The sequence below is a fragment of the Rosa chinensis genome, chromosome 6 (genome assembly GCF_002994745.2).
Source record: "Rosa chinensis cultivar Old Blush chromosome 6, RchiOBHm-V2, whole genome shotgun sequence".
In the NCBI taxonomy this organism is placed as follows: domain Eukaryota; kingdom Viridiplantae; phylum Streptophyta; class Magnoliopsida; order Rosales; family Rosaceae; genus Rosa; species Rosa chinensis.
In genome coordinates this window covers 67,462,750-67,475,337 of record NC_037093.1, presented here as the reverse complement: position 1 = coordinate 67,475,337, position 12,588 = coordinate 67,462,750, and the positions used below count along the sequence as shown (strand labels likewise).

General features: G+C 38.0%; 1 protein-coding gene across 25 annotated transcripts; it reads right to left on the bottom strand.

Annotated features, from left to right (window-relative positions):
- Nucleotides 1–7,474: 7,474 nt before the first annotated feature.
- Nucleotides 7,475–10,672, bottom strand: LOC112173239 (GEM-like protein 5). Of its 25 annotated transcripts, none has more exons than XR_005801281.1 (6): nucleotides 10,533–10,672; nucleotides 9,822–10,002; nucleotides 9,480–9,737; nucleotides 8,223–9,136; nucleotides 7,805–7,918; nucleotides 7,475–7,707 (listed from the first exon to the last, which is right to left on the bottom strand). XR_005801281.1 is itself a non-coding variant. In XM_040507866.1 (4 exons), the coding sequence occupies exons 1-3, from the start codon at nucleotides 10,569–10,571 to the stop codon at nucleotides 9,522–9,524; spliced, it is 432 nt and encodes a 143-aa protein (XP_040363800.1). In that variant the 5' UTR covers nucleotides 10,572–10,670; the 3' UTR covers nucleotides 7,475–9,136; nucleotides 9,480–9,521. The 25 variants fall into 25 exon arrangements, 5 of the variants coding, with proteins under 5 accessions (XP_040363800.1, XP_040363796.1, XP_040363797.1 ...); XR_005801278.1 differs by having other exon boundaries at nucleotides 7,475–8,091; nucleotides 8,223–8,247; nucleotides 8,471–9,136; XR_005801282.1 differs by having other exon boundaries at nucleotides 7,475–8,247; nucleotides 8,471–8,537; nucleotides 8,710–9,136.
- Between the last annotated feature and the right edge of the window lie 1,916 nt (nucleotides 10,673–12,588).

Genomic DNA, 12,588 nt, shown 5'->3' with positions numbered 1-12,588 from the left:
TTCAATATATCACCATCTGTGATCAGTCACCTTCTATGACTCAATATATATCACCATCTGTGATCAGTCACCTTCTATGACTCAATATATATCACCATCTGTGATCAGTCACCTTCTGTGACTCAATATCTATCACCATTTGTGATCAGTCACCATCTGTGACTCAATATATCACCATCTGTGATCAGTCACCATCTGTGACCTCAATATATCACCATCTGTGATCAGTCACCATCTGTGACGCAATATATCACCATCTGTGATCAGTCACCATCTGTGACCTCAATATATCACCATCTGTGATCAGTCACCGTCTGTGACTCAATATCGATCACCATCTGTGATCAGTCACCTTCTATGACTCAATATATATCACCATCTGTGATCAGTCACCTTCTATGACTCAATACATATCACCATCTGTGATCAGTCACCTTCTGTGACTCAATATCTATCACCATTTGTGATCAGTCACCATCTGTGACTCAATATATCACCATCTGTGATCAGTCACCATCTGTGACCTCAATATATCACCATCTGTGATCAGTCACCATCTGTGACGCAATATATCACCATCTGTGATCAGTCACCATCTGTGACCTCAATATATCACCATCTGTGATCAGTCACCGTCTGTGACTCAATATCGATCACCATCTGTGATCAGTCACCGTCTGTGACTCAATATCGATCACCATCTGTGATCAGTCACCATCTGTGACCTCAATATATCACCATCTGTGATCAGTCACCGTCTGTGACTCAATATCGATCACCATCTGTGATCAGTCACCGTCTGTGACTCAATATCGATCACCATCTGTGATCAGTCACCGTCTGTGACTCAATATATCACCATCTGTGATCAGTCACCATCTGTGACCTCAATATATCACCATCTGTGATCAGTCACCGTCTGTGACTCAATATCGATCACCATCTGTGATCAGTCACCGTCTGTGACTCAATATCGATCACCATCTGTGATCAGTCACCATAACTTAGACACGATATACACATAGCTCACACTCACGGTCATCAATTCCCTAATCTTCCATATCGTGCCTACATAAGTCAACTGGTGACTACATCCTCATGCTTAGATTCTCAACTAGCGTTCCATTACACAAATTAAGCCAACAATCAATCAAATCAACCACACACTACGTCAGAAGATACAATTCTATCCCCTACGTAAACAAGAGTTAAATCTAAAGGTCCTCATTCCTCAAAAGACTATAACTCCTAGAAGCTACCTTAAGCTCCTACAACTTATTCACTGAGCCAACACTACCCTGAAGACTCACATTCCAACACTCATTGCATACCCAATGACTATATCAATACCGAAGAGCATCAGATGGGGATCCGCTGCAGACGGGCCATCACTCGAGGAGTATTGATTGTCACCAAATATGCACCTTACGCTCTGATACCAAACTGTCACGCCCCTGATTTTACACACATGAAAATCGATATATATAACCCATAATTATATATGCGTGAACGTCCAGTCATCAATACGAAATACCTGAAATCTTTTTCCCTTAACTTACACACATATTGATGCCCTGAACCCCCAAAGTTAATATACACTCGCTCCAAAGAGTTATATATTACACAAGCTTACGAATTAAATTGTCAACAACAAAATAAAACGTAAAGGCTACTCAGAGTAACTATACAACGGAAGTCCTTATAACGGTAAAGTCACAAAATTGGCTTCCTACCGTAAAGCTGCAAAGGCGCTACCTCAGCTTCAGCGCGATTATCCTAACCTGCAGGATTAACCCCTACACCGTTGGAATGGTGCACCGGGTTGCCACACAACAAACCCGGTAAGCTTTTGCAAGCCCGTATGAGTAACTCAAATCACACATGCACAACTCACGCCAAAAACGAGGAAAACCTTTCAACTCGCGAATAAGGAAAACATACCATGCTTCCAAAAACAATACTCTTTTCCCAAAAGAAACAACGAAAGTCACACCGTGACAAAATCATATAAATCGTTAACCTAACAATTCAAATATGATAAATCGATCCAACCTGGATAAAACAATAATTGGGTCCAACCTGGACAAAACAGCAATTAGGTCCAACCTGGACAAAACAGCAAATAGGTCCAACCTGGACAAAGCATCAACACAAATAAATCATACCCATTGTTAACCTAACAAGTAGAATATGATAAATCGATCCAACCTGGATAAAACAACAAATCGGTCCAACCTGGACAAAACAACAAATCGGTCCAACCTGGACAAAACATCAAATCGGTCCAACCTGGACAAAACATCAAATCGGTCCAACCTGGACAAAACATGTACCCAGGAGTCTTAAGTAACCTACTTAGATCCCTAAAGTACGATGGCAGACAGACTAGAGCTCTAACTGAATATATCGTAACCTGTCACCTCGGCCAAGGTTCAACCTTACGATATATGCTGCCTGAGGATGCAACCTGCAACCCCGGATCCTTAGGTCAACCTGACCCTCAGATCAAAACGTTAAATCAACCCAAAAGGAGAAATCACAACCTGTGACTCTCAAATCCTCAGACCACCGGTCGTTAGATCAAAACGTTAAATCAATTCAAAAGGAGAAATCACAACCTGTGACTCTCAAATCCTCAAACACTTTTCAAAACAATAGAAATACCATTTCCCACCAATTGTTTTCCAAAAGCCACAACCCAAAACAATAAAAAGCATCGTTCATGCATATTGTTTCACAAATCCACAACTAATACATGAATACGTATGTATATATATACATCCCATAATATATATATATATGTACACACATAGTCACCTACTCATAAATGTCACTAATACCATCTATAGTTTGCAGTTAACTAAATAACTTTCAAAACAGTATGGTGAACCCGTTCGTGATATGAACTTCGTGAGATTACTCACCTCGAACTCCTGCTGCGTCTTCAATACAGAACCGAACCAAACTATCACCAACAACTCGTTCAAATACTTCGTCAAGTACCTAATCACATACGGTTCCAACTTAGTAACGATTTATATTTGATTTAAGTTCGAAACCCCTGTTTTGAACTAAAATCCTCCAAAGTGGTGCCAATCGAGGCGAAACCACATCCGAGACCTCCCAAAGTCTCTGGAATACGCCCACGATCGATGTGACCAAACCACAAGTCGATCGAACGCTCGAATCCTCACGGATCAAATAAATTCACCGATATGAAACGGCAAAAATCATAACAAATCCATTCGAACTCCAAAATTTGCATATTATATATCGAAACGCTCGTATCGACGAGTAGAAGACATATAATACCAGAAACAGTCCCATACATGGCCGGAACACCGCCGGAACGCCACCACAGGCGGTGGCGCACCGCCGCCGGCCAAAAACACATTATTTCACAAAACTCCCAACATCAAAAAGCTTCATCTAAGCATGCTTGTGAATTCTCATAACTGGATCGAAGTCAGAAAACAAGCCTAAGGGATCGAAAACTACCTCACAAGCCGTGAACAGTGATCCAATCCGAGTTGATCGAAGTTTCACGTGAATCGATCCAAACAACCACCAAGGATCGATCAACGAGGCCGCTCTGAGCTCAACCAAGGAATCGTTGAAGCCATGAAGTCGCCGGAGTTGTGTTTTCCGGCCGGGTCCGAAAACACCAACCTGCACCGCCTTCTACCGCCGCTACCACCGAGAATCGGCGCTAGAGAACACCACAGGGACCACCAGACGGCGGAGACGATCCTGTCTGGAAAATTTCGTCGCCGGAGATGGCCGGAGCTCGCCGGAAACGTCGGGTCGGATCGACCGGGTCCGGGTCGGGTCAGTCGAAAAACTTCGACTCTGAAGACGCGGACGAGAGAGAAGAGAGAGAGAGTGTGGTTTCCGGAAAAGGAAAGTGGAAAATGAAATATTTTTCTGATTTTTCCTATATATACTAAAATGGAAACTTCTTTCCATAGCCATAACTTCCTCATACGAACTCCGATTTACGCGTTCCGCATGTCCACAAACTCGTATCGACGCGCTCTACAACTTTCGTGAAGGAAGTTTTTGGAGAATCTCAACGTATCAAAAGTCAACCTTGAAACCCCCCCTAATTCCACACTTTACGAATAAAAATTCGTCCAAAACACTTCCGCTCCGTCCACGAGCCACGAAAACGTCCGATACCCACAATTTAAATTCCGGAAAATCCTCGGAAAGTAAATACGAATTTCTGGGGCATCACATTAACCATCTTCATAGTCTCAGCCGTCCTCTTGCTCCCACTAACCACCGCTCTCTCCACCGCAGACTGGCATGGGGGAGGTGGGATTATAATTAAGGAGGGCCGTTTGGGGGCGAAGATGCGCCAGTTGCTTAGTCAGATCAATTGCTGAGACACAAGGCACACAGAGGACAAAGCCAAAGGAGACGAAGGGATTGGCAATCGCTGCCGACTCGCTGCAGCCCACAAGTGGCCTCACGGAAACATGAGGCACAGAACCTGACCTGGCCTTGTCCAACATGGTGAAGGCTAGCATTAAGGTTAGAAGAATAGCTCGCCTTCGAACTCCCTGGCTATTGTTGCATTCCAACCACCACATGGGTCTCGGACATGTCTGGTGCCCCTGCATAGCGGAATCCAAATGTTTCAACAAGCCACAGACCCTACAAAAGCCAACCATCTTTTCATACCTGAACGTCACCCTAGCAGAAGCACCTGATTTTCCGGTCCAGAACTCAAAGAGCATTGGAGGATAAGCTTGCATCACCGGTGTCAAGATCAAATTAGAGATGCGAACCCTAGCCTTCAGACCACTACTGATGTTTGATTTGTCCAATTGAAGGACCTGAACAAGGGAAGCACCGATCATGGAGACAGCTTCAATGATCATCAGGATAGGAGGAAGACCGAGCACTTCCACCCAAACCAGGATCGCTGGGGTAGGTATCGTCTCCGCCTCACAACAACCATCATAAGTCGCTAGCGCCAACATAGATCGACCATAGAACCACGACCCCCCAAACAAGATCTTGTCCCTTTCCTTTTCCTTATTAAATCTCATAATGAAACGGTCACCTTGATTTCGTATGGAGAGTCTCTGCTTCAAGCCCCAAACATTAATCATGGTAGCCATGACTTTTGCGAAAGGAGTCTCCCAACTACATAGGAGTGGCTAGAGATCATAGACGAGCCAGCAATACCGAAAGGTACCCTCCCATTGTCATTGATTAATGTAAGAGCAGCAACCATGGGCTGAAACTTCCTCTACCATCATGGACGTAAGACGGCTATGCCAAAATTTTCAACCGTAAAAAGAGACCCTAGCGTAGAGGGAGTTTTCCTCTTGTTTTAAGGAAAAGTGAGACTTAATTGGTCATTACCCACCTATCTTCTCTCTATGTTTTTAGAGTTTTGCTATTGGAACCTCTAAATTTACTCACTTAACCTCTATGCTTTTTGCACCTCTTATCAAATTTTCAAATACTAAATTTACTCACTAAACCTCACTAAAGTTCCTCAAATAACCTCACTCATATAATTTGCAAACAAATTATTATCTTTAAAATAAAATACTTAGTCTTTTCAATTATTTGATTACTCTATAAATCTTAATTACATATACATTTCTTAATCAAACAACATGCATAAATCTCTTTTCCAATAAAAATAAAAAAACCAAACACAAGATATTGAGTTTCAAGAATTAATTTCTAATCAATAAGAAAATAATATGAACTATTCTATTTTTTTATAATTTTTTTTCTATTTTAGCCGTGCAAAAAAGATATATGAAGAAATCATTTTTTTAATGTTTATTTTTTTCTCTATTTTTTGTACCTCATGATTAATTATTTAAATATTTTTTTATTGCTAGCTAGCTCCTTTTTTTATTTCCTTTTATTTTGCAAATATAATAGATAGACTTAGATTTAGTTCATAAATCATAATAGGATTTATTTTGTTTTTCCTCACCAATATGCGTTTAACATATATATCATACATTTTTATGTCACATGATCTTACTCATATTTTTAATTCTTATTGAATATATATGAAAGCTTTAATGAGTATCTAGTGAAATTGGAAAATGAAAATAGATAAGGAAAATAATAAAGAATACAATCTAATATTATTGAATTGGAAAGTTTACATAAAATAAATATAATATTTTTTTGGTATCATTATTGTCCTTAATAGTCATTTTATAGTAGGTTATATATGTCATTTAATAATTGATAATAGAGTGAGGTCAAGTGAGCAAATTTAGAGTTCCCAATACAAACACTCATGTTTTTATTTCTTTACCATTTATATTATATAAAACAATAAAATAAAAATGTCATTTATCATACGCAAGAAGAGCATGCTAGAGACTAATTTATATAGTAAAAACATTATAGCCATTGATATAAGTGAGGTGCTTCAGGTAATATTCTCATGACCCAATCATATCATGAGTTTCAGTTATCCATTTTTATTTATATAGAAAAATTAAAAGTAATAGCATTCTTCCTTTCAACCAACCAATCCTGTTAGATTTGCTTAAACAATTTTATTGAGAACTACTAAGAGCATTTTTAGTAATGCTAGTAATTTTTTAGTCAAATTTTAGCTCGGTCTTCCTCCTATCCTGATGATCATTGAAGAGATTTTTTATGGGACTCACTTTTTGATTACATATCAACATCTCGACTGATCAGTTTTTAGGTCTCCATGAGTATATCACTTCTAGAAATTATCAACCAAATTAATTATAGTTAAGGTATTCACAATTATGATTATCATTATGAACATGAACGGTTCATGTTGAACATATTTAGTTCATTCATTGATTTGATCTAATTCGATACCTTCATGATTATCACTTTGGCCGAATTTGCAGAAGTTATCTACTTATGAAGACCTAAAAACTGAATGATCAAGCCGATATGTGATAAAAAAAAGTTTATTTAATAAGCAATCTCTTTAAATGGCCAAAAAAAATTGGCATGTTTAAGGGATTTATTGTTGGACCTACTTTTCAATCACATATTGGTATCTTGACTATTCAGTTTTTAGATCTATATGTTCAGTATATCAATTTTGTAAATTTTATGCCAAATTGATGATGGTTTGGGTATTCCACTACGCCAAAACTGGTCTTTTACGACCCACCATGTGCGTCGTAAAAACCTATTTAAGGCGCACAAAAGCAGGCCGTAAAAGCTCACGCCGTAAAAGACCCCATGTCTTTTACGGCGTGCAAAAATGCGTCATAAAAGAACAATTAACATGCCGTAAAAGTAGTTCCACAAATGTCATTTAGGTCATTTACGGCCCACATTGCACGCCGTAAAAGACATTCTATTAAAGGCACACACTGCACGCCATAAAAGAATGACTAAATTCCTATTTATGGTGCACACTGCGCGCCATAAATGAGGTATATTCAAACAAAAAAAAAAAACTTTTTGTTCAAATATCATACTCATATTACCCTCACTATAATGAATCTCATTTACAAAGTAAAAGTTGGAAATGTATTAGCAGAATTCATTACATCAATCAATTAAACCCCTGTCCCTAAATTCTAGTAAGCAAAAGACCAAACAAAATTTGAAACAATGCATAGCTGCTGCTGAAGCCAGCAGTGCTTCACATTCATCAAGCATGGCTTTCTTCTGCGCTGCTACAACAAGAAGTTCTGAAACCAAACCATTCACCCCCTCCACCTGCTCATATAAAGTTTCAAACTATTAGGTACTTATCTAGCTAGTAAACCAAACGTTAGTTAGAAATTGCTGAACCCATCGGATAAACAAAAATTACCAACTGCAGTAAGAGGCTTTATTGGGATATCTGAAGCAAATAATTTACCAACTGCAGGGGTGAGGCTTTATTAGGATATCTGGCCTTCCATGAATAAAATTTGCAATCTAGCCGCTGTTATGTAGGATGTTTGACATAATGCACCAGCAATCCAAACACATAAGCAAAGCCAAAATAGAGCACCGACTGAAAGCCAAACTAAATCCAAAAGAACTCCCAGTCTAAAGTTTGTGGTAACCATAGTGTCTTCCAAATAATAGTTTGGCACCATGGTATATAGAGGAGTTCTGTGTTTTTTTACAAGAGAATATACAATATAAGATGGGAGCGATGATCAACTGCACAAAAATTATAGTTTGCTTTCGGTTCAAAATTTATTCTTAATAAAACAACCAATTAGCCAAAACAACAAACTCACCTTTACACAAATATAGAGGACATATCTGAAAGCATAAATCAAATATAGAGAACCTTGTCGTTAGAATGGAAGCAAAATTCAGCCATGATAAAGAGAATCAATAATAGTGAAACGAAAAAAGACAAAAAGAAGAAAAAAACTGAAAACAAGAACATACCTAACAAACATATATATGTCAACTTGCCAGCAAAATAGACAAAAGATGAGGATTATCACATGGTTGTAATTGTATAGATAAAATACTTTACCTTTCATTTGATTAGGAAGAAACTTAAGCTGCTCCCCAAGCTTGACTGAGAGAGGAAGAGAAAAGTACTTCATGTTTCATAGGTCATCAAATGTGACTCAAAGCATTTGTGATCATACCCCATGCATTGAGAAGTCACACGAGATAGATAGTCAGAGGCACTAAACATGTTGAGAATTCAACTGAGAATTTAATGTCCTCATAGTTTATTCAAGAAAAAGGTCATGTCCAGTGTAGTACCTTTTATATATAATACCCTTATAGCAAGTGATTTCCAAGCCAAAATCAGTAGCAAAGACAAGTAAATCTTTTCACACCTGCAAGATCAAGACCAATTAATGAACAAAAGTAAAAAAATACTATAATAACAATAATGTGGTTAGATGAGCTTTAAAAAGTGAAATATGCCAAATGAACCTACTAACTGGTTAATTCATGTGAACCAGTACTCTATCATTTCTATGAGACAATCAACTTTTTCTATGAGGCAATCAACTTGTGGCTTCTCCTTAATTCGTTCTTCTTCACTACTTGCTGATCCCCTGCCTCTCTTGTCTACATTTTTTGCGGTTTGGCTGCACTTTGCTGCTGCTTCCTGGTGCACACGTGCTGCTTTTAAATAGATGCATCAGTTCTTGAATTTCTATGATGAGTGGTTTTGGTTGTTCTGGGATAGTAGAGTGCAACATTTACAAAATGATTTAGATAAATAAGGGGAAGAGTTTTTGTATTTCAAGGAACATTATGTGATTCTAACGTAATATATAGAAAATTTTCTCATGTCCTTTCATTCTCTCATTTAGAATCAACTTGAATCTTCTATCTTGCGGAAATTCACTATATATATTGAACTAAAATTTTCAATTAAAACATGCATGGAATGTGTATATAATAACTATATAAAATACAGGGAAGCAGAGGATATAAGAACTACAGGAATCAGATAAACGTGATTACTATAGTACAATATTTGCATCACAAAAATCAAAGCAAACCTATTGAACTCAGACCTTGAAACCAAGATAGGACGATTCAAAATGAAACCTCATCTTCTAAGCAAGAACAGGTTGCACTTCATTGGTCCCAACTGCTCTGAAATTCGACACACTGTCTAGTACATGATGCGAAGCTTTCTCAAAGTTAACAAACCCCATAAACCAGAAATCATGTCCATCGGTGGTGACAATCTGAAGGTACTTCTCCAGCGTCGGGATCTCTGTAATCACCACAGGATTCATTGTCCCTACATTCATCATAGGTATCATCACCTGTTCATCAACACAGATATTTTCAATCAATTTACTCAAATACCAAAAACCAATATCCACAAAATCAGTCAAATTAGTAGTTACCTTGTAGTAGCTCCAAGTTGATTGTCCAGACGGAGCAGTAAAAGTCAACGGTCGGTCGCTACAAAAACCGATTCTTGCCGTCGACAGATACAGAGTCCCAGCCACAGGTCCGGTGGAAGTCGAAAGATAGCAAGCGAATAAATGCACACACAATAAACCAACTGTATCAAAAGCCAAACTCCTGCAGCCCAAACAAGATTCCAAACACGCAATTTATCACTAGAATCCCACATGAGGGACACAATACTAAACAGAGATTCAACATCAACAGTAAAAGCTCAAGTAATTCCATCACTCACTGCAAATATACACCCAAATTGCAGATAAAACAAAACCTAAAATTAGTTAGAAATCAAACACTAGACAAATGAGTATTAGAAAATTAACTTTTCAGAGCAGCAAGAATAAGATGACAAAGTGGCGTTTGGGTATATGGTTTTAGATAAGGGTTCGTGGTGACAGGAAGGGGAGTGAGAGAATGGTATAGAAGGCGACGAGGAAGACAGAGAACCGTGGTGAAGGTTTTCATTTTGGGTTTCATGGTGGGGTGATCTGGTCTAGGTTTTCGAAGTAAAAGAGCATAGAGAAGAGAGGCAGCGAGATCAGGTTCTCCATATCTGAAGCGATGCATGTTAATCTCCAATCTAATAGAAACCCTAAAAAGTGAAATCCGATACCCAAATTTGGTATGCAGATGACAGAGAAATTTACCCACTGCAATTGCGGGAGGATAGGCTTTTGCTTCGACATCAAGAGGGAGATTTTGCAAGAGAGATAGCTGGAGGTTCTTGTTGGGCGTCTGAGAGGAGAGAGGTTTGTTTTCAATGGGAACCTTTATTTCCTTTCACCCAAAAAAAAAGTGGGAAGTTCAAGTTTCGGCTAAAAATTTGAGCGGGCAGAGGTGTAAATGGCTCATCCCATTTACGGCGCGCAAACTAATGCACGCCGTAAATACATCATCCCATTTATGACGTGCAATCAGAGAATGCCGTAAAAACCTTTACATAATACTACATTAACGCGTGCTATCAATGCAAGCCGTAAATAACTCAAGATAGGATCTCATTTACGGCGCACTTTTAAAGCACGCCGTAAATAGCTCTATGTTACACTACATTTACGGCATGCTTAAAATGCACGCCGTAAATGACTAGCTTTCACGGCACACATATATGCACGCCGTAAATTTTAGGCGGTAAAAGCCCAGATTTCTTGTAGTGTTCATAATCCGTGATTTACTATTATGAACATGAATGGTTTAGGTTTGATAGATTTAATTAAGTTAATAATTACATTTATAAATATTAGTTAAGTGGTTATATTCAATTAACTAACTCTTCAAATCTTTCAAAATTAATTTTTGTTTAACAAAAAAAATGTCAATTATAGAAAACAAAGCTTACGAAATCAGTCACAAAGAAATAGATAAGTTGCATGTTATAGAAAAAAAAGAGAAACATGATTAAAAAATAGAAAATTATTAGGACTTGATTGGAAGGGATTAAAGAGCCGGACCGGGGCTTCATTTGCATGGCTCATACCCTACCCTATTTGGAAAAGGTTTTGAGCCGGCCCAAAATTAACGCAAGGGCCTGGTGGGCTTAGAGCCGAAAGGCCAAATGATGACCCATTTTCTAATCATGGAGACATAAAATGAATGATCTAGATGTCGATTTCAAAAAAATGAGTTCACAAAAAATCTCTTCAAATGACAATAAAAAATTCATTAAAATGCGGATGGGAAAAACTTGGTTGCAAGTTCAAGTTGTTGCAAAATCTAGAATCCCCAGATCCCTTCACATGCTAAAGCAAGAGACACCAGATCAATTAGTAGTAGTATTACTATCCACTTAGTGTTGTCTGCGTGCGAATATTCGAAATCGATCGTGTGAACATTTTCATTTCAAATAAACATGTATGTGAACATAATATATGAGCTAATTTAATAATCTAATCAATCTATATGCACACTTGCATGTGGCATAGCATTTGAGCGAGTCTCGTTGTTGTGTGAGGCTTGGACTTTGAGATTAAGAAATCTTTAGACTTAACACAAGCGATTTAGTGTGTTGCATGCATGAAAAAACAAATTTTGATACCTTAACTAGTGCCACGAGTGATGATGTGTGTTCATTAGACAATAAATTGATATTTTTAAATTTTTTAAATCAATCAATAAATGGAAATTTTAAATGCATGATATTATAGAATATTAATTGTTTTTTTTGCCTTGAAGTATGCTCAATAACTTAGTTCTATAAAGCCAGCCCTCTATAACTCCAAGTATCATATATATACCGCTATCAACTGCCCTTAATTATTGTAATAACTCATCACCCTCCTAATTCACGACTAGTAATATACCGTCACGGAGCAGGGTCATGTCACCTTGATCACTTGTCTTCAAGCTAGTTTAACTGTCATCTTCAATGGACGATAAATGCGAAGCAATGCATGACGTTAATGACAATGCACATTCGGCCAAAATTCAAAATATTAAGGTTTTGAATGCTCGTATCAATCGACTAACTTGATAATCAGAATTTCTTTAAGGTGTATTTGAAACCAAAACTATCTCTCTTCAAAGACCTGGAAATTAACTTTCTACAACTCACTGAGGCTTCCGCGAGTATCGTAATACCCAAGAGGCCAAGAACATACTCCTAATTCCTAAACAATCATGCATGAAGGTAATTAAGTAGTAACCTTTAACATAATGAAAGGTCAAGAGTGAAGGCAAGAACAAAAGGATTAGTTAAACGAAGAG

Coding starts and splice junctions, on each gene's coding strand:
- LOC112173239 (XM_040507862.1), bottom strand. CDS start 10,452: ATGCATCGCTTCAGATATGGAGAACCTGATCTCGCTGCCTCTCTTCTC. Junction 10,003..10,207: donor ATTCTTGCTGCTCTGAAAAG/TTAATTTTCTAA, acceptor TTTGGGCTGCAG/GAGTTTGGCTTTTGATACAG. Junction 9,738..9,821: donor CAACTTGGAGCTACTACAAG/GTAACTACTAAT, acceptor GTTGATGAACAG/GTGATGATACCTATGATGAA.